The following is a 26,721-nucleotide window of genomic DNA, read 5'->3' on the forward strand; positions in this document are numbered from 1 at the left end:
TTAGGCCAGCTTCTCAGTGTTAGTGCAAACCACAATGAAAGGATATTCGTTGCGAATAAAAAACGGTAAATCAGTAGATTAATTACAGTTTTACTTGCGACAAATTCAACAATTTCACCTCCGGAAACGTGCGAGATCAAACTTCACGATTGAACAGTGTGTGACAACTGCTCGTTTTGACATAAAATGCAATCACTTTAATGCTTTATACTGTCAGCTGTCGAAAATAATTAATTTCACGTGTCGCAAAACAGAAAATGATGACAATTGACGAAGTACGACTAGCAATATGCTGACAATTTAAATAATATAGATAGGCAGGCGTATATTGAAGTCACAACCGGCCAGGCTGTCCGAAACGAATCCCAGGGTTGGGCCCGATTTTCCAAAGCTGTTAGCTGTTACACCAGTCGCCACACTGGGTGACGTAGTTGTAATTGAGGGTAATACCCTATTTATACACTTTTCGTTTTTCATAAAAAAAGAATTCTTGGGTTTGTTTGGTAATGTCGTATCTTTCAGAAGATGTAAAACTATTGCTTCGCTTTGCTACGGATACTAATGGATTCGAAGTCGACATTTCACCAGAAAAGGACATAGCTTCTTTTGTAAAAGCGTCATGCCAGCAATTTGAATTTCTGGAACTAGCTACACCCCAAGACTATTCAAAAGCTTTAACGTACCTTAAGCCTTTGTTTTTATCGGTCAATAGTTTTCAAATACCTTCGTCAGAGGAGTGGATAAGTGTTGCATCTGCATGGTTACCACAAGAAACCACGGAACGCTTAAAACGGCTTATTCCATCATTTTGTTATGATGGTAAAGTTGAAAATGTTCTTTACTTGCTGCACTTGACTGCCCTTGCTGAACGTGCACTTGGCAATGTATGTTGAAGAACTTGAAGTACTAAAACTTAAAAAACTTGAAACTAAAGCCAAATGATTTTTTACAAGAAAATGTCTAAACTTTTGTGTCCAAACAAGACTTTGCAGACATTGTAGTTATATTTAATCCATATTATTTGTACTATGAAATGGTGAACTGCAATAACTTAGGACAATGCCTTGAGTTAAGTGCACTTAAATCACATTTTTTAAATGACTTGACTTTACTTAGGTCTTTCGGACAAATGATGTTACATATTTGTTATTTTTGAGTTGAGTTATTGCTTATATTTGAATGAGTTTACCAATTTGAATAGTTTAATTTATGTTTATGACAAAGACTTGCCTTGCCCTTATTATGACTTTACAAAGACTTGATTTGGGCAAGTGATAACTTGGACTTGGGCTTGACTTTTTTATTTATTTAAAAAGACTTGACTTGGACTTCAATTGGAAATGACCGGCTTGCAGCACTGCTATGATTTGCCAAACTTAAAACATAATTTTAAATATCGGAATATTTTAAAATGTTAAATATTCCATATGCATTCAGGTATATGTGACAACAGGAAAAGTTTGTCCTTTTTTGCTTCGTGACCTACTAGCAAGTCATGAACTTGAAACAATTTGTTCCAAGACAAGAATGAAGCTTTTGAGGGTGTTTCTTGGTGGGCCTTTTAGTCTCAACCTCAGGAATCTTTTGTGGCATGGATTTCTTGCACCAGATGAACTTCCAGAAGTGTATGTAGCTATTTTATTACTAATACTGGTGAATTTTTGTTTTATTAAAGTTTATATAGATATATTTATACATATTTAGGTGTTGCCATGCCTTGTTTCATATTTTGTATGATATATTTTTACATTTAAAATGGCAACAATTTATTCCAAATGTGATTCCAAGACCCCAAGCGGATATAGCTTTCCAAATGTCCATTTTGAAACATCAGTTTCCAGGTGATGTGGCAGTTTAGTTTGTTGAAAAATTATTTAAGAAGCAGTCGACCTTATTTTTGAAATTTATATTTAACAGTAAGATTCATGTATGAAGAAATTGAAAGCATTGAATCATTGATGAGATCCTCCAGTTTAATCTCTAAATCAATGCTTCCCTATTGTGAATTTGGACTTCATAAGTATTCAGAGAAACGGTATTTTTAGACCTAAATTTTGTTGTTTCATCCTAAAGCAATCAGTAGGGCGATTAATTTTGCCTTGTCAAAAAAGTCAAAATTTTGTCAAAATTTACTCGTTAGGTCAATATTTGTCAATATATGTTTAAAGTCATTTTAACTGCATTATATCTTTATTACAGCAATTTACAGTATAAAAAAGCGTGATTAACGACGCCTAGGTTTTATCAATGTATTTCTAACAGGTCAAAATTTTGTCAAAATAAATTACAAAATTTGTCAAAATTTTAATTTTTTAGGTCAAAATTTTAATTTTTTAGGTCAAAAAATAATCGCGCTAGTAATTACATATATTAAATTAAAGCTAGTTGGTAAACCCCCAATTTCAAACTAATATTGGAAATGTTAGTACATTCATCATTGTAGGTATTCGGATGCTTTGGTTGTGCTTTTACCTCAGCTGGAACATATTTTGCGCAAAAGGTTTTCACTGTGCAATGACTGTCCAGAACGAGTCATGACTGCACATTCCACTGAATTCTACACTACATTGGATGAAGTAACTTGTTTGTTAAATTTTCATTTAATGTGATTCTGCATTCATTTTGTTTTTAATAATCTGGAAATTTATGCCATTATGAGCTACAACCTAAAAATAACTTATAATTGTTGTAATTGATCTGCAAAATTATCAATCTAATTATTTAGGAATGAATGGTTCGTAATAACTATATATGTTTACATAAACATTAACTTTAAAACAATATTTATTTACAGATACTAGCAGAGAATTTGGGGCATGGGAAAGCAAACAAGATGAAGGACAGCCTGGGCGAAAGTTTTATGGTCAGCTTTTGTTTAGGCATTGAACACCTAGTAATATTCAGTATTTTAAAATCAACACGACTATTGAAAAGTTACCAGGTTTGGGTCCACATTGTTTGTATTTCTATCTGTGAGAAATTGCGGGATACTTAACATTGAGTGTAGTCTTTGTGTACCCACTAAAAATTCTTTCCATGCTGTATATAATTCAAGAATAAAGTCAATACGCCATACACAATAAATGTATTACTAAACCATATATTTAGCGTTGTTACACTAAAATCCTTATCTTTTTGTATATGGGCTAACTTGTTGTGCAAATAGGTGCAGAACTGGCTACCAGGTAAACTAATAGAAAACATTTGTCAATTACAAAAAATGTGATTCCTATACGTGTGCTCACGTTCAAACGTCAATACCGTTACTTTACCCACAGTGTTTCTCAGCCCTTTATGGCTAGTAGCAACCCTCAGAAAAAAATAAATAGATTACGGCACCCCTACAAGATGTTTCCGTTGGTAATGCACTATAATGTCACAATAAACGCAAAAAGGAACAACACACATCAACTCTAAACATTGTAGGAAGTTACAATTAGATTTATTCCACTGTAATCTTGCACAAAAATTCGTAAGCAAAAAATTTGAGCTAAAATCAGATTCTTAAAGATTCTCAAATATCTCTCGGCACCCTTGAAAATTAGAAATAGCACTTGGAAAAATACCTCAGTTGAGAACCACTGCCTTACGGCGTCAGTACAGTGGCGAAATTGATAAAATCAAAACTAAGTGTAATGTTTTAAGGTTGTGAGACCAAGATCTTATTTACTGGTAAAAGAACTAAGTTCCTATTAACTATTAAAATGTCATTTAAAAAAAATAATTTTGGATGTTTACTTCGCTGCATTGCACATTATGGTTGAAATGATCACAATAATTTGTATCGCATTGGCATTGATAACACCAGAGTATAATCGTGTTTGATACAAACACTTGGCATCGGGCTCCGATCCAATATTATAGCCTTAAATAAGCCTTAGTCGTTTCGGGGTAGGTTTTCCTGATCGACCTCTTTAACATGCCTGACGGTCCACGACTGCGCGACAGACTTTCACACGGGGAACTGCCCATTTCGCAAGTCGACAGGTACGTGGCCGACCTGGTCTTGCTTGCCATCATCGGCGCCACAAATCACGCCTCCGACTCGCCTGTACTCGAAGAGGACTGTGTCACAAACGAGGCACTTTTGGGGCGAGTACGCGAGTCGATCGCGAGTTACGAGTCGCTTTTTCACCCGCTCGCCTTCGCCAAGCGCGACTGTGTCGCTGCCTTGGACGAGTGCGCTGAATTGGAAGCCCTATTGGAAAATGGTGAACTAATAAAACCAACTGATTCGGAAGCGGACGAATCGCTAGTGGCGGTGCGACTCGCCCTGGACGAGTTTCTGAATTCGGATTACGCTGTTGTTGGCGGATCGTCAGGCATTCCGGGGTCAAGTGAAGAGCAGTTCGTCGATTTCCTAATGTCAAGGTTTCTGGCGACCCTCAGCAGGTATTTTTATATGTTTAACTTGGTCAACTGTCACCAGATTAGGCCAGATGTGGTCCACGGGGTACATAGCTACGGTTGTTGTATATTGCCCTAATTACGGTAAAACACAGTTTTACATATGGTTTAATACAAAGTAAACTTCGATAAATTTTAAACTCCACTACATTTTTTTATAAAGCTCGCTTTATATTTTCTGTGTACAGTTGACAATCCTAATTCCCTAATTAACTGAAAATGTTTTACCAAATAAATAACAGTACATTGAATGCACATGGTCATACATCGTGCATATACTATCAAATAAGAGAAACAACTAACCCGATTATGCCGGAATAGCAACAGCTTTCTATGTCCCGACCCGAGACATATGGGGATTGCGCATAGTGTGACCCGCACTTGAAAAACTATACCTTAAGCCAGTTTTTGTTTTTGACGCAACTTTGTTTGACGGAGTTTTTTGCTTTATCATGGAAACATGCGAAGAATTGTACAAACTGTACCAAAAAAGCGCCAATTGATCTTTGTCATTTATACCCTTATAAGAAAAGAATTGCGATCTTATTCCAATTAACTGTAAATAATAATTTAATTAGCAGTTTAAAATTTAGTTGCATTTTTAGTTAAAGCAAATTCGGTAATTCTAATCTTCACATGTATAGTCCTAACGTATGACCCTGGAACTCAAAATAAAATCGACATCATTTTCGCGCTATACCAACGACGTAATATATCAAATTTTAAGCTTAATTTCCCACATAATCACACGATGTGTTGATTTTGTATGGATATAACCAGTACCAAACGTACGTGGTCCGAACTTTGTACTAATTTGTATACGTCAGAAAATTGTATAACTATCATGGTAAATAAACTTACCATTAAAAAGGGGTTAACATTTCCGTTTAAACTAAAATTACCGTGCAGATCAGGTGCTGAAAACGCCGAAGCTGCCAACCTCCTTCGCCAGATTGCCACTGGCGCTCGACAAACTGCCACCAACCTACTGGCAAGTGTCACGGAGAGGACCAAGGACTTTGCTGAACGTCGCTTGCGATCAAGACAGCGTAAAAACTACCAACGCCTGTTGCTTTGGTAAGTCGCTTACGCTTATTTAAGGTTCTCTCTTGTGCAGTTAATTTACAAGAAATTGGTAAAAAAAAGCTAATATTAGCTTATGAGCGCGATTATTGCCAATCGTGATGGCAATAACCGTCAGTTGGCGCTGTAAGCATAAACTTTTTTTTTAATTGTCCTAAATCCTCTATCGCCAGATGGCGCTGTCGACACAAACTTGATAAAAATCACCATGCTTAAACTTAACCGCAGAATGGCGCTACGAACAAACATTCTTAAACTATTATGGAATTATACTTAGGCGGTACTGTGATCATTAACCGCCATAAAAGTTCAACGCAGACAACTTAGCAGTCAAACAGCACTGTGAACTTTCTAAATTCTTTTCACGAAAACTCGCCATTTACTATTTTCAATGACTTGCATTCTTGTTCCTCGGACTTGCAAATGTCAGAACATGCGAAAAGAGCGCACATACGGCGCAAGGCAACGTGGCCTAGAGACCTCCTGTTGACCTCGAAAACAGCATATTTTCATCACACATGCAGGCGCCGAGATTGCCCCACAGCCAGCGCCGACATGCTTTTTGCGCGTTTCTCGATTCTCGAAAAAAAGAAAAAACCCTGTTTATCGTACCGATGTTTTGTCATGTAACACTGCGTTCGACGGCGCCCGATCTTTGCATGTTAGCGTTTTCGAAGTCTTGGCCTTTGGGGAGCCAGCGAAAGCATTACTCGAGGTCGACCTATAAACGGCCACTTTTTTTTTGAGAATCGCTTACTTTCTTTCAAATCTTTTAAAGATCAAGCATTTGGTTAAATGTGTCCAGAGTTATCAACGGAGAGGGCCAAATTGTGTAAAAATCCACGCTATTCCCTTGAAAACAACGTACATAGTGTTATTTCTATAGCGGTGCAAAAACTTTAAACAAACCAAATGAATCCTTGAATCGAACTTAATTATACTATAATAATGTATCAGTCCCAAAGTTTAATCCGTACAACAATCCAGCACGCCTCGCCTTTACCGGTGTTTTATAAGCTTATCGTAAAGAAAGTGTTACGGACTTCGTGGCTTTACCTAAACGCTATGCTACAAGCAAAAAAATCCCAGACACGTCGACACAGCTTGGCCCAAACGAAAGATGGCGTAAAACCGCGATAAGCCCCTTACATGCAACCCGAAATCTGCTCGTGCTAATCTACTTCCAGCTTCGTGAGTCGTTCGCGTTTTAAGGGATGTTTGCAAGGTTTCTTCCGGACGCCTTCACCGTGTTTTGCGGCCGCAGTGATGGATAGGAACACATAAGCGCAGCTGCAGTCGGGTTGAAAAGGCCAGGATACACTTTGAAGTTGCCCGAAATGCCATTAAAGCGTTTATTCTGTAGATTCCACCTCGTGTTCTATTTTTAACTAAGGTCTTCATCTTGATTGATCTCGTGCTTATTTTCTGTTCGCATTTGTACTGGGGACTTCAAATTTGCGTGTTGAGATATCCAATGCTTCGTATTTTATTCCGATACCGAAACGCGAAATTTTGCGCGAAATGTACAACGTTCCCTTGCGAAACAGAATGACCATCAAGGAAGCAAATTAATGGATCAGAACATGCAAACGGAATGTTTGCCGGCTTATCCAGTCGAATTTGCTATAGCGTTGGAGCGCTTAGGTGCCTTTGATTGATAATTTAGTTACCCTGGATACTAATCTACTATTCACTTGGAATGTTGCCATTTAATGTAGAAAACCCTTTGAGTTGGGCCATAAATCAAGGCTGAGATATACAAACTAATTTGATATCGGAACGTCACTAATACCACTAGTTCTCGCCGCTGAACATCGGGTCTCGGATCAGATCCAATATTATCGAACAACCCGAAAAACCTCTTGTTTACCCTGTTTTCTTTATGTTTTATTGCTATTTTTTGTCTTACCAAATTTTGTTAAATTTAGACGACAAAGCTCGCGTTTTAACTTAGCTTTTTCTTTAGGAGGAGTAAATCCATTGTTTTAGTAGGGGTACATCTCAGCCGTTGGCACATGTTCGGCCGATTTTCATTTAGAAAATGTATGACATAAAGTTCCCTAAATTAATTTAAACTTAGTCATATACAGTCTACGCCGAATGCCGCAACATGCTTAACGTTTGATTCTGTGTGCCCGTAAAATAACTTATATCCTATTCTTTATTGCCTTGTGAACAGTTGCCCGGTCGTGGCGGCTGGTGTGCGTCACATCTCCATCGCTGTCCTGGTCTCCATTCATCACCGATTCGGACCCGGGAGTGGTCGGGGCTTCAAGACTTACCGGAGGTGAGTACGCGTTGTTTCACGTTATTTGTTCCGTAACAGGCGACCTTCGCTTGCCAAGTTCGCTTGCTGGCATCGTAATGTAATACCACGGTGTGTGCTGATTTTCGAAATTGAAAATATTCTACTGGCGAAGGCACCACTGACGTCCCCCATTATGTCGTCCCCCATTATGTTCGTTTACGCCAACTTCACCTTTAGCAGAGAAACGATAGGAAACTACCAACAGCGTTCTTGTTCTTAAACTCAAAGTCGAATAAATTTATACTGTAGACCGGTCATGTTTAAATGGCGGATCGCTATCCGGTTTCGGATATTTTCATCGTTTTGCGCGGATCTTCTAATGTAGTCTTGAAAAAATAAACTTTCTACAGTTTTTGTCAAATGTTGATAAACTTTGCAAAAAATCAAGCATAGAACCAGACTCCCAAATGCTAATCTTTGTGAGCGTTTGAGAATATCAGTAAGCGGCAGAAAGTCCCAATTCGATGCTATTATGCTAAAGTCTAAAACAGGGGTCGGCAACCTACGGCCCGCGGGCCTCTTTGGCAAACTTACGAGCCCATTTCAAATACTTGTTGACTATTTTAACTACGTAAGTGCGAAAAATTTTCCCACTTAGCGCGAATCATCTTTCTACGTCCGGCTTGTTAACGTTTTGATGTGGTCTTTTGAACTAGATCAGCGCTTCGTTACCGGAAAACGTATTCAAAAATATTGCACATATATTTTCAGTTAACATTTTGTGCGGCTTACAAAGACCTTTCTGAGTTTGGTGTTGGCCCGCGACTAGAAAAAAGTTGCCGACCCCTGGTCTAAACCAACTAATCAATTTTCTCACTGAAACAGTCTTGGTGCTGTAGGACACTTCACTTTTGACAAAGTTATCAATATGTTGTAGGGTACGTTTACATAAATAAAGCACCATAAAAATTAAAGCGTGTTCAATATGTTTACTATTCGTATTTGGTGGATCATCATGTTGTCCGGTTTGGCTATGGTGGATCATGGCAGAAATCATTTGAACATCCCTGCTGTAGACCCATGCTTAACCGGTTTGGCATTTCGATAATTTAAATATTGTTGAAATTGAAATTAGAACTCCTCTGAATTGTTTCTGCATGCAAATTTCCTTGAAAGATTAATCATTCTGCAGTGCATCAGAGGCTTCACAAAACTGGTTGGGCGATGTTTTGTAAAGACTACACACCGTTTCAGTTGTTTATTAAATCTGTTGCGTTGTTGCTTGACGGAAGGCTTCCGACGCTATCGACTATCACGAAACTTGTCAGTAAATTTCCTTATCAAGGTGTGATCGCGCAGGCGTAGCGTGGCAATCTGTGTTCAGTGTTTTCGATTTCTCATTTTTGTTTTGCAAAACGCATCTGCGAATAGGTGTGCCACAGAAAACAAAGAAAAAAGAGCGCGTGTAGCGAACTGTTACATCATCGAAGCGGTTTTACTATGAAATAGGGATGGTTTGCGAAAACAATTTTGTCTTCTGCTGATTTCGACACTTCGTCAAACTAGATTTCTTCTCATCATAAGGGTACTTCGAATAATCAGTTTTTAATAAAAAATAAAAAAACAAAGCAGTTTATTAAAGGTTTTATTTTTTGTTTTTATGCAACCAAATAGCATAGCAAAAATGTAATTGGAATATTCTACCAATAAAGTTTCAAATCGTTTATCTTTTATACCCTTTTCAAAACACTAATGTATTAAATTGTAACTTATCTGCTAAAGCAGACATGTCTATACTTTCTTGTCCAAATTTTATGTCACTATATATCGCGGTAAATGTACAGGAACAACGCACAAAACAAAAAAATCAACGGATGTTTTATCAACTCTTTTAATGCTGTACGAGCCATTACTGAGTGTGTCAAGTTATAAAAATATCAATAAAATCATTGTACATGTTTATCTATCGCACGCGACAGATTTTTTTTCATGTTGCTTAAACAGATTTTTTCTATGTTGCTAAAACATTCCACGGGTCTGCAAGATCAGAAATCAAAGCCCGAAATTCTTATACAAGATTTCTTTTTATTCGGCTATCGCAGACGTTTTAAGCAGTTGCTCCAAATCAGCGAGAAGCTGGCCAACTTCACAACGATCGACGTTCACAAGTGGGATGAGGCCGCTGCCCTGGTGACCCGGATCCCCCAGTTTGACCCCTAACAGATAGATCGTCTTCAACTGTGCTCTTACAAGGTAAACCGGGTCAAATGTGTTTAGCAAACTGTTTAGAACGGTTTTATCCTGCATCTTGTTTTTACGCAATATTTTTAGTTGTTTTTTTCGGAAAATACAATTAGACCTAAAACAAAGGAGAAATATCTAAAGCAAACCACAGTATTAAGACCCACGCCATAATGCAATCAAATACTCTGTAATATCAACCAAGAATAATTAGTAAACTCGTCGGAAACGGATAAAGTCCCAATTCCATCGCAATAAGTTCACATGGCGTAAATAGTTTCTTAAACCGCATTGAAAAGGTTATGTGACGATTGGGCTTCGTCGTCCTGGCTTTCGCCCGATTCAGGCGCTGCTTTTTTGGTTCTATAGGCTGGTTGACAGTGTTTGGGGTTAGGGGTGGGAAATGCGTGGGGTTAGAATTTGGGTTAGCGTAGAAATTAATGTCAAGTGAGGGTTCAGAGTTTAGGTTAGGTAAGAATTTTTAGGTCGTATTTTTGTCTTTTTTTTGACTTACTCCTATTTATGTTTCATTTAGGTCATTATCCGATTAGTATTTCATTTAAATTCTTGTTCTTATATCGAACTCTATTTTATTCGAACTTTTACTTAAGTATAATTGCGGTCTTGTTGCTGCAAACCCATACATATTTATACCCGTGTGTGAGGCGTGTAGATACCCAAACATTGTGAAGTTTTCAGCGTATAACAGGGCCACATGTTCTTGGGCCAGTTTGGGTCAGGCCTTATGTCTGCAGTTGTTACCAAGTGCGTTTTTTGCATTGACGTGAATCCCCACACAAAACCTATACCTCTGTTGCCTGGTTTTGCGATACGGACACAATATTCCTCCACCTTTGTAGTCCCGCTGCAGCATAATTTATCATATTCAGTTTCTCGTGTGGCAGCAATCCCTACCTGTGGCCCCGTACTTACCGCGCCGCAAGGTCGACTAATTTAGCATGCGCTGTGTTCGGTGTTGCGATTTACCTTTTCACCCGATCTTGTCTTGCAATCAAATAACCGACTGGTGTCTGTCGGATTTAGCGAGATGTTACGCAACCGCTTTTTAAAGTGCCTCCCCTCCAAGTGACAAATGTACCGAAGCGCTACACCAGTGGTTGGCAAACTTTTTTCGTCGCGGCTCAAAGTACTCTTTTCGGAACTATTGAAGGCCCACTACGGCATTCGAATGACGTCTTTAATTGCGAGTTTAAAAATTGGGTTAATTAATTTAAAAAGGCCAAAACTTCCAGTAAAAGGATACGCGACGCATATGGTACATAAAAGGATTCCAATATTGCTCGAAATAACCGCATTTATAGAATAGTTTAACAGAATTTCGACTGTACAGTTATGAGTCACACGACGCAAGAAAATATAGAATATCGCTTTTGGGCTGAATAGATTTAAGTATTACACTTATGAAAGTACATAAAAATCCATACATTTGACGTCACGTCCTAGTTCAAGAAAGTTTAAGAAACGTGTTGTTCTCGAACCACCCGTTGTGGTATTATGCAACTAAAGCAAGTTTATCGCGCAATGCGCAAATAAATACGCATATTTTGGTTTTAGCGTAATGAATCATTTCCACAGGTGAATGGCGGCACCCGCAATCATGTGAAACGTTAGCACGAAACACATAAAAAGAATCCATTACGTTAATCTTTTTTTAAACTTGGATAAATGTTACTCATCATACAATAGCTATATTGCAAAGTCGAATTAAAATTATATTTAACTAATATATGATTTGGTAGAAATTCCATTTTGAAGGGAGTCTAACTTCACACAGCGTTAGGCTGTTGACACCAAGAATAGGTGAAATATACAAGGCGCCTTGATGGCGAAAACACCGCTTAGCGTACTATAAAATGAAAAATATACGCGCTAATCGCGCGAAAATTTTTTGCGTTTAGTATAGTTAAAATTGGCAAAATATAGTTTGACTCTTTTGTTTTTCAAAATTTCAGTTGACTACGTTTCAGCGGGCGTATTTTTAGACAGCCATGTTTTCCGTGTTCGAACCTTACAAGGCAAAAAGACGTCGAACCGGATTGTTTGTGAGCTGTTTTGAGCCACAATAAACAAACACGCGATCCGATATCATCATTAAGCCGAACGAAAAAGAGCGCCTGTTGCTTTGTAGGTTTTGCTGCGCAATGTTTATTGCTCGGTTTTCGGAGCCGCTTCGGGCGATTCAATTTATGTTAATCATTGCATTTGAAGAAGAAATTTTCGTGTTTAAAGGCGTTAAAAATTTGTGCCGTCGACTTTAAGCTAAGTCTTCTTCAACTCAGCTTTTTATCTATATTCTATATGACTCCATGTAATCCAACAATAAACATGAAAACAAACTGCACGCGCTGTACTTATTTTACATCAATAATGTTACAATTAAAGATTTCAAACGTAGCTTTTGCATTATTTTGTGATTAGTATATGTCAAGGTGGTCAAGTGGCTCTCCAGCATGTTTTTGTCGCTCATTTAACTGAAGAGTGTTATTCAAATTATTTTTAAGATGCTCATTCCGAAGATAAGTATTGTGAACCCTGTATTCATCGGTTTTACACACCGATTTCTGTAAATAAGCAAGTCCGAAATTTGGTTGTTAAAACAATTAAAAAATCACCTTGTTAAGACCCGGTAACACCCTATAACAACAAAACCGTGTGTGTTTTGACCACCACAGCCTATACGATTCCGCGCCTGGTGGGTTGCTTACAAATATTTTGGCCTGGTGGTTGCTTACAAACTTACAGTTCACCTAATGTGAGTCAATCCGTGGGCCAAAAAGTTTGCCCACCTCTGGTATAATATTGGCCGCTGATGGGACACTGCAATGTTGAACACCAGGGTTCTTTAATTGTGAACACGCGAAACTCGTCATCTGTCTACCAACTAACCATTTATAAAATTGTTTCTCTATTACCGTTAGTATCGGACTCTCGTGTGTTTCAGGGCAGTATTGCCCAATATGGCGTATTTTATCCTCAGTGGAACGTTTCTTTATCTAAAAGCAAACTCTATAAAACAAAAGTGTAGAACTAATTAAGGGATAAATCTGACAACTGACAAGAAACTTATGGTTTAGCGGGGAGACCAACTGAAGGTAATAAAGCCAAAAGGGATTAAGAACTTACTGCAACAAAAAATGCAACAAGGCAACAAAAGCTGTTAATGTTGGCATCCGACTTTTTTAATTTAGTTTACATGTTTTAAACCCAAACGATTGCTGTTTGAAACAACATCGATAATTTGTTCTAAATGTCGATTATTAAAACAAATTTCCGAATGTAGAGCACGATACTAATTAAATGACGTAAGATGCTGATCGTTGAAATGTAAATAATAATAATAATGTAAATTTAAACAACAATGTTGTCTAGAGATTTCGGTGTCATTTACCCTGACGAAGGCCACTTGCATAGGTAGCCCAAACGTTGGTTAAGAATTGCAACTACCAGATGAGCTGTTTTTTGTTTAACATAATGTTGTCTAATTTAGGGGAAAATTCTCTTGATTAATGTTATTTAAATATTGCAATTTATGAAGCTTTATTGCTATACTTTCATTTGATTTAACTTTAACGTTGTTTTACACCAGTATTCGGGTGAAAGCGGACCTCAACAAATGTCAGTTAAAAGAAAAAAAGGATGCAATTCATTACGGTAAATTAGGTGACATTTTCTGTAAAGTGTCAAAAAGGAAATTATTCCACGAGCTGACTATAACAGAACAATAATTCGCTTTATTCATTCGAGACGTTTTGCAACTATATTTACTTGACCGCGTCTGATCACCGGGCCTGACAAATATTAGGTACTGTCGTATCCGGATCTTTCCTAAATTCGTTAGGCCTTGTTTTCTACACTAAACCTCAAGTCGAACAGCCTATAGCATTTTGTCCCAGTTGTTGGCGGCTCGGGCAAAATCTCCTAAAATTTTAGTTAAAGCCCGACCGTCAAACGCAATTTGTTCCGCAAACCGAAAAAAACATCACTTTCGCGCCGTTTGACACACTTCGAAGCCGTTAAGTTGTTTGGGGTGAATATTTGAACACGAAATGCGTTGAAAGAAGCGCTTTCTCCCCAACTGCTTGCAAATGTTGTGATTCGATTTCGGGGCGATTACCGGACATGCTTGCGCCTTCGGTTTAACTGGGTAAGGAAACTCTCTCTAGTCTAGTCTATGAAGGCATTGTCCTAGAAATGAGAAAAAACAAGATAAATTCCCTTTAAAATTAACATTATCTATTAGATATGTTTGTGTTTTTTGTTGACCTTTTCATCATATAATAAGTTGTATACAAAATAAAAATCGAAAAAAGTGGACATCTTGGGTGAAACTATGAAATAATATTCAAAAAATATACAGTGGCCTGAGCACTCAATAGAATTCACTAAAGCCTGCAAAAGTGTCTATTTTAATTGGGCTCCCCAAATGTGCTATACTATTATGCAAAAATGCAGCAGACTAATGTTGCGGTCTTGCAACATCTTTAGCCGTTAGTAATTACTTAAGGAATACTAAATTAACAGACTCAGTAACCCAGTGGGTTTTAAACATTCGTGCATTTCATAGGCGCCGGTTACCACGCTATTTACCTCGCGAATTTGTGTATCACTATAGCATGTGAGGTCACGCGATTATTGTGAAATTGAGGCAAAAATTGTTTGATTATGTTTCGTTATTATTTCAGTAGATATAAGTTTTTGTTCGAGAATGTTATAGATTGTTAGCGTTTTGTCGCTATGTATTGCTGCCGTTTTGAAGATATATTCTATGATAAGGGAAAATGTTATGTAAAAGTCTTTGATTATAGTTGTTTATTGTTTGGTCGATAATGTATGTAAGTTACTGTAATGCTTAAGCTCGTTTTTGTTGTCAATAATTAATAATGGTATTTACGTTTCTTGGTATTTTTGAGAATCAGGCAAATAGTCTTACTGCGGCAGAACATTAGCGCTAAGATATAAATAATCAGAACTCACGCTAAATTTTTATTTACGATATATAAGGTCGTAAAATTGGTGTACCCGAGATCGTAAAAACTAAGGTGCATTGCTATCGTAAAAAACGATTCCTTTATAGCTGCCTTGTTTTTACTTTGTTTTCTCGTTAGAATTAACCCAATAGTGGGAGCCTTGTTTAAGAAAGGTTTCTGATTTATGCAGCTTGTACAGAGCATACTATTCGTTTTTTACCAGCATATTATTTGTAGATTACCTCGAGTCACTTTCAATAATTGGAATGCTGTTTTTCGAAAGCCGCGCATGACCATGTTGTAATGCTGTCGCAAGACCTGGTAATTAGCCGTGTTTTGTTGCACCCGTCATCACATTTTCCAGTCTCCCAGTGGCGACAGGGCAACGAATGCTATATTTAGCGGCGAAGATTTGCACTGTCCGAAGAAATGCAATCTCTGCCTTGATGACATATGATTATCACGTCAACACACGCTTTAAAACGACAAGTTGGATTATAAAGAGGGCTCACTTGACAACCGGCAAGTTTACACGGCCTCTTAAAAAACCTTCTCTTGTCACCTCAAGGATTTAATAAAACGAAACAAAAATAAAAGAAATGATCTGCTAATTTTTCAAGCAAACTTTTAGAAAAATTCTATAAAAAAACGAAATGAAAGAACGAGATAAAAAAACAAAAACAAGGGCAGATGGCTTTTAAAATTATCTTTGAAGCAGAGCGTACCAGTCGATAAAGCATAATGTAGCCTCAAATGGCAGTTTAACCGCAAGCCGCCAAAATCGCCCTGTCGTTTTTTCGACGGCAGGCAATTAGACGGAAGAACCTTTTGACAGGTGGCATTTTATCGCCTGTTTTTGTTAGCAACCCCGTGCCAAAACCCACTAAGGCTTCTCCTACAGCGCATATTATCAGTAAAGACTCGTCGAAAGTCGCTATTTGCAGCTAGCTTCTATTTATAGGCAGGATGATCGCACCTCGCGGATTAAGGCTGTTGTTGTGTGTTTTTTTGTTGCTCCTCGGGAAATCGTGAGCTGACCCGTATGTTCGGCGGACGCGGCCAGTGTCCAACCTTTTCCTTTTGGACAGGTCGTGATTGGGCCCGAGCTTTTGTATGCAAAACCGGACTTGCGTTGTTGTAGTTGTGTTCCTGATTTGATTGAAACGTTTGGTATAGATTACATATCAAAGGCGCCACTTGTTTTTTATTGAGGTTTGCTTTTTGTTGCTCAACCTAAGCAAGAATAAAGCATACTATAAATATGCATGTTATAATATAACCAATGTAATTTGATATTCTATCACATACAGAACTAAACTGTTACCTGATAAAAATCACACACATACAAAAAAAACAGCGACAACATTTTAGCATTTTTATCAGGTCTATATATTTAAAACACAATATATTTAAAATTATAGTTAAACAAAAATGATATATTTTCGGGCCAGGTTTCCTATTTTGGTGGGCAAAATAGCCTAAGTCTAACAATAGCAAAGTATATCAAACCTTTAGCCAAGCCCTTTTGGGTGTATTGTGTTTGTAAACTTTATTTATCATATTATATTTTTACTTTGTTTATATGTTGATGTGTTTGTGAGCGTTTGTGTGTGTGATACCAGATATTAAAGGCAACAAAAACGTTTCTTTCTCCTTCTAAATTAAACTCCCACAATCCGATTTCGAAAATACGTGTCTGATAAGCCTCTTCCGAAATTTGCAAAAAGTAGAGTATCCGGATTTTCTCTAATTTTTTGGTCAAACACGCACGTCGCACGATCGTTTCACCGGCTGGACAACAATACTTTTCGCAAGCTATTGGTATCTGTCTGACTGGTAATTAGTTGGATTAGAGTTAGACCACGGGTGTCAAACTAGCGGCGTACCACATGTGGTACGCGACCTAATAAAAAAATGGCACGCAATCACCCTTAAAATACTCAATTTGTTTTTCAGCCGATTGTCCAAAATACTTAATTTTTTTGATAATAAATTTCAAAGCCAAAAAGGTCGAGTAGATCGACAGCATCTTGATTAAGACGTTTCGATACGAACTTGTATCATCCAACTGAAGATTTTTGGCTCTGAAATTTATTATTAAGCTACATTACAGATCCGTGCATAGTGTACCCAACTTAATTTTTTAATACAGTAAATTGCCATTGTTTATTCACAATATAAAAGAATTGCGGCAATCACGAAACCTAACAAACTTCTAATGTGCTATAACATTATATTGTAGTGGAGGCTAGCATTCACATAGCTATAAAGTTTGGTTTGAAGAAACAAGAAGCAAACGTCAGCTCACCGACGGACACTTAGATGCAGTAATGCGCACTGCTACTACATGTTTTCATTATTAGTAAAATAACGCTTTGATTATTAGAAAGAATTAGTTACTAAACTTTGATACGGGAAGAGGTTATAGGATAAAATTGGCACACTGGTATGTTTAAGTTAGACACCCCTGGATTTTTTTGTCTGCTAGATTTTTTTGCAAAATACTGAGAATTTAGTACAGTCAAGAGAAATAAACTACCGAAAAAGACTCATGCAGCTGAATTATTTGCCACCTATTTAATTCATTTAGTGTTTTACACATAGAATTGTTGAGGTATACAGCAGTAAGATGTTATATATTGTTTTTAAAATCAACACATTGTGTATTTTGACACTTTTATTTAAACAAGTATGCAAATTTTGGAGGTGAAGTAGACAAAAAACGAGCACACGCGGTCATACAATGAACATAACTTCGTAACTGTTACGAACGTACGCAATAAAGTTATACACAAATAAAGAGACTGACGTACAAAAGTGATAAACAAAGCGAGATGATTTTCTTTCAGGTCATCAAACATGTAGTGGCCTCACCGTAAAAAACAATGTTCGGAAAATTTACACGCGTCGCACAATTGTAGTTTCTGAAAGCACAGAATTATAGTTTTCTGAAAGGCCGCTGTTGACAAAATGTAAGAAAGTGACGTGGAACATGCTTATTTAAGTATACTTTCTGCACCGGCCTCAAAACGTTTATCGTGTGCGTCCCCTATGCTATTTAAAGACGTTTTTGCTGGTGTAACGTTAAGACACATTAAATAGCAAGGGCCCACTTAGGCTTTTATAAATGTTGCACGAATATATTTATCCACTTAAAGCAATACTTGATGGTAGTATGCTCGGCTATAATAGATTTCCATTGCTATTTAAAAAAATAAATAGGTAAAAACACCCGACATTTTGTCTGTGGAGCATGTTGTTTAAACATGGAAAAAGTTAAGCGTTAAAGGTTCACGCTAAAGAGTTTGGCTTAATCGTTATTCTCATCGGCGTCGATCATTGTTTTCTATAGCTTTTGTGGGCAACTGGTCGGTCGTTTTACGAAATGCAACGAAGGTGGGAATTTCACAACCAAAATGCGTTAAAAAAAGCACAGGCAAATTGGCGAGTGTTTGATTTTAAGGGTGAAAGTTATAACGCTGACAAAATTTGCACTGGCTTTGGCATGAATGAAGCTCGGAATCTCGGAATGCGGCCGAAGTTGTTGTCATCCCGAACCGTTGCTCGACGCTGGGGATAAAATTTTATTTACACGCGCGTTTTTCGTCCTTTTTTGCTGTCGCGTAGCGGCATTCTGAAACGACAAAATATTCGTTATGCACACATTGAACATATATATATTTGTATGCATTTATGGGAATGTATATAAATCGTTCTTTAGTGGACAAGATATTACCCCCAAAAAATAAAAAAAAATGAAAAAATATTACATTTTTGTATATAACAATTACAACTAAAAAATCCAAGAACCTAGATTTTTCTGCAATAGTGTTGTTTATTGTCATACAAATTACGTAGTATATTTGCCAGTTATATTCAGTAAGTTTTATCTTAAAAATTGCCCACTGCGTTTTTATTTAATGTTATATAAGAACTCCTTTAATTATAAATACTAACGTTTTATCATTATTTGTTCACCGCTCGGCTACTTTAAATGGCGGCTTCAAAAGAAGATTGTTGTAGGTTTTCGTTGCCTTGTAAGGCTAGTAGCTTAACGCACAGTGGATTAGCGGCCATTGACCGCAAGCATGCATGCGTTTTCCATGTTTAGTCGCTATCTTTCGGCCTAAATTCGATGTTTAGTCGCTATCTTTCGGTTGCTGCTTCTCCTTAGGGAAGTTTGTGTGTTGTGTATAGATAAGGCGAACCATAAACAGCCGTGAATTTATTTGTTTATACGCCAAAGGCATATGTTTTTATTTTTTTTGAAAAGTTTTTCGTTTCTCAAAACTTATTTTTCTTGTTAGACAAAGATTAGCATATTGCCGTCAAGATTTACGTATTTTTTGTTATTTTGTCGATCTTATCTAGTTTTAATTTTAAGAATACGTTTCGTTTTAAATATTTATGATACGACTTTCATAGAAACTGTCATTAACTTACTTTGAACTACTTTAGGTCACTTCGAAAGCCTTTCATTTTACCAAATACCACAAAGTTTAAATCAGAAAGTTAAACAACTTGCACGCGTATAAGCTTTGAATGTCGACGTGCGCGTAATCCTTGACAGACATGCTTTTTAAGGCAATATAATGCAACTTGCACGCTTATCAACTTTGAATGTCGACGTGCGGTCGTGCGCGTAATCCTTGACAGACATGCTTTTTAAGGCAATATAATGCGATTGTGGTACCATTGTGTTTGGTAAAATATGTACAAGTTTTTCGCTTATATGAAGCTGTCTGTGATTTCCAGCCAGCTAAATGATAAGGCTTTTTAAAGAAGTTTCCCCTCTGGTGATACATCTTTCTTGGGCGAAACGAACAGAAACACGTATCATGAACAAGTCACTAAAACGGGAATTATCAAGTGGCGTATTGTTTAAGGATGCTTTTACTGCGATTCGGTTTCAAATAGAATGGTCTGTATAGGTCGACGGGACAACCCTGTATTTTACTTAAAAATGATTTTAAATTAACTCATACCTTATTTTGAAAGGTCCAATCCCGTGATGCTTGTAAGCCTGTCAAAGATCACTCCTCCCAATCGCGTGCTCAATCCACGTGCGGCAACCCTGAGAATGTTTTAAATTAAAGAGTAAATTAATAGAAATGACAACAGAATTTTGAGCCTTGAGCATTAACCCAGTTTCACATGGCTCTTGACAAACGTATTGCCAATTTTTTTTACATTTTTTTTCAATATATATAAATCGGGTTTACGCTGTTTGTTTTTTTGCAATATGAATTTTTGTATCTATGCTTTGTTTACAACTAACCCGAGTCAAGATATTAAATTAATGTTTCCAAAGTAATTTTTAAGCCAGTTAAATCGTAGCAAAGTGTCGATTCGAGTCAAAATTGCGCGTTATAAGCAAAATCATATATGAAACACCATTTCTATTTAAAACAACAGAAAATTATAACAGACTGAATTTGAACACCATAGTCCCATTAAGCATATTTTTAACGTGTTCATTCTAAGTCACGTCGTAAAACCAAGTGACCGTTTCATCCTCTACATCTACAGGCTATAGGCCTAGTGGAGAGTCGAATAGTTTAAAAACACCAGCGACATACAATACAGAACAGTGTTTCCTAAACAGGAAAAAAGGGTGTTTTAATTCAAAAAATGTGTATTTTTAATGCTTAGGGAATGAGTATTTTTGTTATACTGAGAAAATGGTTCTATTTGTTTGTTGCAGGGAATTTACTAGTGCAATTGACTGGAGTTTCATTAATTTTAAGGAAATCGGTATTTTTTTAGACTTAGAGAATGAGTATTTTTGTACTATAATGTTTACGCGTTTTTTTCTAATGCGACCACAATATTGCATTTAAAATTGACTAGTATCAATAAACAAAAGCACAAAGTTTCGGAAAATTAGTCGGGGAATGTCTCATTAAACTGGGTCCGTAAACTTAACAATGTTTTTAAAGGGATACGTGATGGCAAAAAGAGTTGCAAACCACAGCTATACACATTAAGGTTAAACGCCAACTGTGACCGTACCCATGCATTGCGATGCAGAACATGTCCATGTACTCCTGCTTGGCCACTCCCTCGATGAGATCGCGGATCGTGCGGATGTTGAGTGAGTTAGACCTCTCCTCTTCGGCGTTCTCTTTCACGATCATGTGTACGTCGGAGATGACTGGATCACAGTGTGCCACCTTCAGCACCAACCCGTTGTTCGTGACTGGACAAAATAAACCCGATCACGCCAATGGTCACCTTTTAGTGGGAAGGATCCAATATTATCGGATCAGTGCCGATATACCCGAAGTGGTAGTATCGGTACTCATTCCATACCGTGCGCGGATCTATAGGGGTTTTTATTTGGGTGGCATGACAAAATGGCGTCAAACGTGACCTCACAAAGTTCATCTAAACGTGGCGCCATAAAAAAGTAATTTTAAAAACATAACACAGTTCGTTCATTAGATAAACTTTTAGGTTGAAAGAGTGTTACTTTCAATACAAAAGCCACATTTTTACATGTTATCGACTCCGCAAACCGAATCAACGTCTTGGTATCGTTTAAGTTGCCCAAACTTTCATTTTTGATGGTGTTATGAGACGCAAGACGCCTTTCTACTAAACCAAATTTATCTTAATAGGTTAAGACATCTTAAGACGACATCGTCTGCAGTCTTAAGATGTCTTAACCTATTGAGATAAATTTGGTTTAGTCCAAAGGCGTCTTGCGTCTCATAACACCATCAAAAATGAAAGTTAAGAAATGATTTTATGTTTTATCTGTTTTAATAACTAAACAGTCTTATAAGATCATCGGATACGAAATCAAGAATCTTCTGTTACATTTTATTGTCTGCGGGAGATTCCTTAGTTTCTAAATTGATTCAGTTTATGTTAAGAGTTTTAAGACAGACTATAGAAAAGTAATCTAAAGTTGCGCTTCGGTAAGCGCAAACGCGGTATTTAAAAAAAAATTTGTGAAAAAAGAAACAGGATAAACAAGTATAAGTAACTAAATCTTCCTCACGTTAAAGCAAATATATGATCACACTAGGTTCACATAATTAAACACAAAGGATAGTTTAAAAGAAAAAGTCGCCATATTGTCACTTACATTCGAATTCGATTTCGAAAGATAGATCAACGTTGTCCATAAGCAGAAGATAAGTGCCGGTGTTGTTTTGCGATAGAACCACTGTACCATTTCGCTTCCTAAAACAAAAACAGTACAAACGTGAAAATAGGTTTGATTAAAATTCCACAGAGCCGCAAAGAAGCGACGATTTTGTGCAAAGTCCTGCAAATTTAGTTCACTATTTTTCCGTAGAATTTTAACAAATTAAATAGTACTTTTTAACTTAGTATGCTGTCTTTAGACTGCTCCAGTAAAGTACAAGCGTTTTCGACTAAAACACTCTCGCCCCTAAACAAACCAATTTACATGGGTCTGCAGTTGCGTAGGTCAGTACAAAACACAAGTTCTGTAAGCTTAGCATCGACCCATATTAAAGTAAAAAAAATCGCACGTTGTTTGCAATAGGCCTTACATCGTAAGCGAGCTGAAGAAGTTGCCGGTCATTATGACTTGCGCGATGGGAATTTGCAGCTTGAGACGCTTCATGGAGATGGCGTCGTCGAACGTGGCGTTGGTCGAAAGCGCCTCCACCAGTGTGTTTCTGAAAGCGAGACGCCACAGGGTTAAGGCAAAATCGCTGCGAATATCAGCTCACAAAATACCTTTTGAGATGACTACCTGGGTTAAGGGGTTTCATTGTTATAAGCTGGACATAAATTAAAAGCAGCTCGTTTAAGCAACGCGCAAAAACGTCAACACTTGTGAGCGTATCTTGTTTGCAATCGGTTTTAATTTGCCAGTTGCTATCTTTTTACGTCAAAATGTATTACGCTGGGAGAAACGCCGCTGGTAGACATTTAGTATTGTGTCGCGTATTTTATAGTTGATTTCAAGTTGTGCTAAAAAAACTGTTTTTAAAATAAGAGAATAAAATAGGGTAACGAAAATAGAAATGCCTCGTTTACCAATATTTTTAACTTTTATTTGTGGAAAAGAAATAAAAATGACGAGGAAACGGCCGCCTGTGTGTACTTACTTTGAAGTATCGAAAACGAACTCGGAATCGAAGTGGTTTCCAACCTTGGGCATCGGCATCTTTGAAAGCGATTGAAAGACATTGGGATCTGAATGAAAAGAGTTTAACTATTTTAACACGAAATTCGGGAGAGCTTGTTGCAGGGTGCGGAAAGTGTGATAGAATTCTTGCAATTAAAAAATGGTTTTGGTTAAACGATCTTTAAATTACATATTTTTTTAAACCAAAAACAAATCGTTCTACAGAACAATAATACCATAATTTGACGATTTTCCGTATGAAGCAATAACTTAAAAAATACTTTTATATTACTATACGTTTTCTAAGCGTGCATTCAAGTCTCGCACGCTTACACCTATTTGTAATAGAAATTGGTTAGTGGCCGCGGCATACAGTTTGAGATTTTTTTTGTGAAACGAGCATGAACCGTCAGATATAGCAACTTAACGTAACCAATTAAAGATTTCGCTAAAGTTACCATATGTTCTTATCGTTACTAATATTAATGTATCCCGCTTGTGCAAGAATTCAACCTTAACTAAGCCCCCTGAAACGCTTTCAAAAATAACGGGATCCTATTGTTGCCTGGAATGCGAAAAACTGAGTTACTGCAATGAAGAATTTCTACATGATACTAGCTGTGTTTCCCAACTGAAAATCTTGCAACGTTTGTTAAAAACTAAAATATGCGTTGAAAGCAGATGACATAAAACGCAAAAGAAATCCGTCACCTCGCACGGCTCTAAGGCGACATCTTGGTCGTGTGTATATACAAAATCCGATCGGCTAAATCGGCAACCGGTGCCGCAAGGTGCCGAGCCACGATACCGGGAATCCCTGGCGCGACAGGCACGGCCTTGGCGCGCGCGGCACTGAGCCTATTTAGGCGTTGGGCAATTCTGCCGCCCGAGCGCCGCGCGATCCGATTGCGGACTCTCGCCGCCGAGCATCTTGTGTATAACCAGGTTTACGAAACCTTGAAGCAATTAGTAAATTTCATCTATGTGATTTTGAAAGAAGATTACACCGTTTGGTTAAATTACTCTCATAAGTTTTGATTAAATAAGTACTATACGAGAATTGATTTTTATTTAACGTTTACCTAAAGATTGTCCATCCAATTTCGAAATCCAACAACTAATGGACAAGCTTAGTAACCGGACTCTGTATCTTTGATTTTTTTGAAGTTTCGATGGGGGTTAACAATAACTAGACGTTTGGACTTTATGCGGTGTGATAAATATTGGGTATTTCGGAAATCTTATAAATTAGACTAATGGTGAGATTTTTTATCAGATGCCCTGGTTAAAGCGTTACCCGCGTTTGGTTTTAACGTTTAGTGCGTTTGACGTTCACAACCACTCGCACGTTTGACGGAGCTATTCATCTTCGCAGAAACCCCTAAGCTACGTAGCTTACAAAAAGGGGCCATGAACTACCGTGAAAAATCTTTTAAAATTCCTGCCATTGCACGTTGTCGCCAAATACGATTATTTTTCCCCCTTTAGACTTTTTATCACACCCTGGGGTATATGAGTGATCATCAGAGTAAATATGTGGCTACGAAGCCCACTGAAACGTTAGTTGCTAATATGTCCCGTATGTTTCCTTCCTGTCTAACGTTTTTCGTTTACCCCAAATAAGTGCTTGTATTTTCCTGTTAAGTGTTTTTGAAACATTCAAAAAAATGTACGTTTTATAGGAAACTGGTGCTAATTTGACTGCAACCTCTACCGAATTACAAACTAAACTTACCCAGGAGTCCGCAGTACGACACACCTATCGTCGCAGCAAAGATTACGAGGCAGAGAGATGTACAGGATTGCATGTTGAAACGAATTGGAAGGCGTCGATGAATAGTATCAAAAACTACGAATTTTTACTTGAAATCTAAACACAATATACGGTGAATATGCTCGTTTAAGACGAGTTTAAAACTGGCTGTTCTACGCAAGCTGGTATATCTTCGTAAACGTCTTTGTCGGCATGCACTTCCCTTTGCCGTTGGCAATCGTGCTGCCCTTGCTTTTATAGCGTTCGCTTTTTTCGATTTGCGCCTCCCGCGCCCAAAATGTCACGACATATCCCTTTTTTCTGCTGCAAAATTAAGGTTCGAAACTAAAGTGCACTTTTGCTCTAGCTTTTGTATGCATGTTGCGTAATGCTCCCTTCTCTCGTCACCGAATGCCGTTAAATCCGCGATATATGCAACCCGCCTATCGAGAAGGTGTCACAAAGTGCCTCGACAGAAAATACAGTTTTGCAATGTTTCATTAAGTCACACCTTGTGAGTCGATGTGTAATTAAACAGACAATAGTATGTATTCGCGTGGTGGTTTTACGCGGTAAAATTCTTCGGTTATGTTAATAGAGCGAGTCATAAATACCTACTTGGATCAGCAACCGCATTTGGTGTCACAGACAAAAATGACGCGTCAATCAAATGTAGGCTACAGTTACTTTCAGAGTTAACCCAGAGAAGACCAATCCAAACTGTTGGTGGTGAGCAAATGGCGCCACCTAACGCAAATTTCGGTAAACGTGCTAAAATATGCAATGCAATACACTTGAGTGATATGCCCTAATACGCAACCAACAAAGTTGAATGAAACTATTATACTGTTAATCATACGATGTGTTATTTACGTTGTTGTAAAATCTTATAAATTAGCTTTGTCGACGCTTAAAATAACACTCTACGTTTGGTGTATAATAATCTTGCTACTTTTATTGAACGTCTGGTGTAAACAATATAAACAAAACAGTATAATTGTCCATAATAAACTGACTTTTTTATGTTTTATTGAATTAAATGCTTATTGTTTAACATATACGATAAAATCACAAACCTATTATGTGAATAAAGAGCGTTTTTCGTGACACATCACCGCATTTTTAAATAATTGTTCTACACGTGGTGAGGACCTACATTTGCGCTCCAATCCATGCTGACCCACCCGAGCCATGTCGTCCTTAAATGACGTCAAACAAGCAAAAAGGTAAATAAAGGGATTAGTTTGTAGTTGAAACCTAAGTAAAATTATCTTTATAAAATCAGGATTTTGGTTAACAACCCGCCAAGGCATCGTCAAGAACCTCATTCCGTTTAGCCTTGGCAAGCGTTCGCAAGAATCCGGCCGCGCGGATACAGGACTAATTACGAGATGTGACGTCACAGAGACGTCATCAAAACTGGATTTCGTGAGATAAGCGCGAGCGCGGAACGGCGCAACATGGAAACATTCCTTCCTTATCTGCCCTCCTGACTCCGTAATGTTGTGTTCGGCATTTAGTTAAAATCCTGTCTTGCCTTTTGCGCCCGACTGTCAAAAAGATGACGGATGATTTCAAGGTATTTACCCGGCCGGCGAGCCCGTCTACGGCTCAGACAGACCGTCGCTCAGTTTGGAGGTAAATTTTGTTTCCGCTCAGCAACAGACTGATGCAAGACTTTTGAAAAGTTTTGCCCGTTGCTGAGTTTTTGAAATGCACCCGAGGGCACCTGAAAAGACCTAATACGATTTTTAGTCTTGCCATCTCTTTAAAATTATTATACCATTTCGTGATTTGTTAGTGACTAACAAATTATTCTCAAATTATCAGCAATTATGACATTGGCATATCGAAACCGAAAACAATATGCAATCAAAGTCATTTTTAGTGT

The 26,721-nt window shown here is 37.6% G+C and overlaps 2 protein-coding genes across 2 annotated transcripts; one reads left to right on the forward strand and one right to left on the reverse strand.

Moving 5' to 3' along the window:
- Positions 1-506: 506 nt before the first annotated feature.
- Positions 507-24,853, forward strand: LOC146169625 (endoplasmic reticulum membrane-associated RNA degradation protein-like). The gene is made up of 11 exons (XM_083386613.1): positions 507-884; positions 1,438-1,625; positions 1,705-1,841; positions 1,918-2,035; positions 2,444-2,576; positions 2,795-2,863; positions 3,896-4,392; positions 5,317-5,484; positions 7,670-7,777; positions 9,841-9,991; positions 24,760-24,853. Exons 1-10 carry the CDS (start codon positions 507-509, stop codon positions 9,956-9,958), a joined length of 1,914 nt encoding a protein of 637 aa, XP_083242739.1. The 3' UTR covers positions 9,959-9,991; positions 24,760-24,853.
- On the reverse strand, positions 17,636-24,949 carry LOC146169626 (uncharacterized). Its single transcript, XM_083382787.1, has 7 exons — positions 24,813-24,949; positions 23,058-23,145; positions 22,494-22,622; positions 22,061-22,158; positions 20,980-21,166; positions 19,953-20,041; positions 17,636-18,601 (listed from the first exon to the last, which is right to left on the reverse strand). The coding sequence occupies exons 1-6, from the start codon at positions 24,883-24,885 to the stop codon at positions 19,954-19,956; spliced, it is 663 nt and encodes a 220-aa protein (XP_083238913.1). The 5' UTR covers positions 24,886-24,949; the 3' UTR covers positions 17,636-18,601; position 19,953.
- Positions 24,950-26,721: the final 1,772 nt, after the last annotated feature.

The sequence above is a fragment of the Ascidiella aspersa genome, chromosome 1 (assembly GCF_963924565.1).
Source record: "Ascidiella aspersa chromosome 1, kaAscAspe10.2, whole genome shotgun sequence".
NCBI classification, from domain to species: Eukaryota; Metazoa; Chordata; class Ascidiacea; order Phlebobranchia; family Ascidiidae; genus Ascidiella; species Ascidiella aspersa.

Coding starts and splice junctions, on each gene's coding strand:
- LOC146169625 (XM_083386613.1), top strand. CDS start 507: ATGTCGTATCTTTCAGAAGATGTAAAACTATTGCTTCGCTTTGCTACG. Junction 4,393..5,316: donor TTTCTGGCGACCCTCAGCAG/GTATTTTTATAT, acceptor ATTACCGTGCAG/ATCAGGTGCTGAAAACGCCG. Junction 7,778..9,840: donor GGCTTCAAGACTTACCGGAG/GTGAGTACGCGT, acceptor CGGCTATCGCAG/ACGTTTTAAGCAGTTGCTCC.
- LOC146169626 (XM_083382787.1), bottom strand. CDS start 24,885: ATGCAATCCTGTACATCTCTCTGCCTCGTAATCTTTGCTGCGACGATA. Junction 22,623..23,057: donor TTCGTTTTCGATACTTCAAA/GTAAGTACACAC, acceptor TCTCGCTTTCAG/AAACACACTGGTGGAGGCGC. Junction 22,159..22,493: donor TTCTTCAGCTCGCTTACGAT/GTAAGGCCTATT, acceptor TTTTTGTTTTAG/GAAGCGAAATGGTACAGTGG.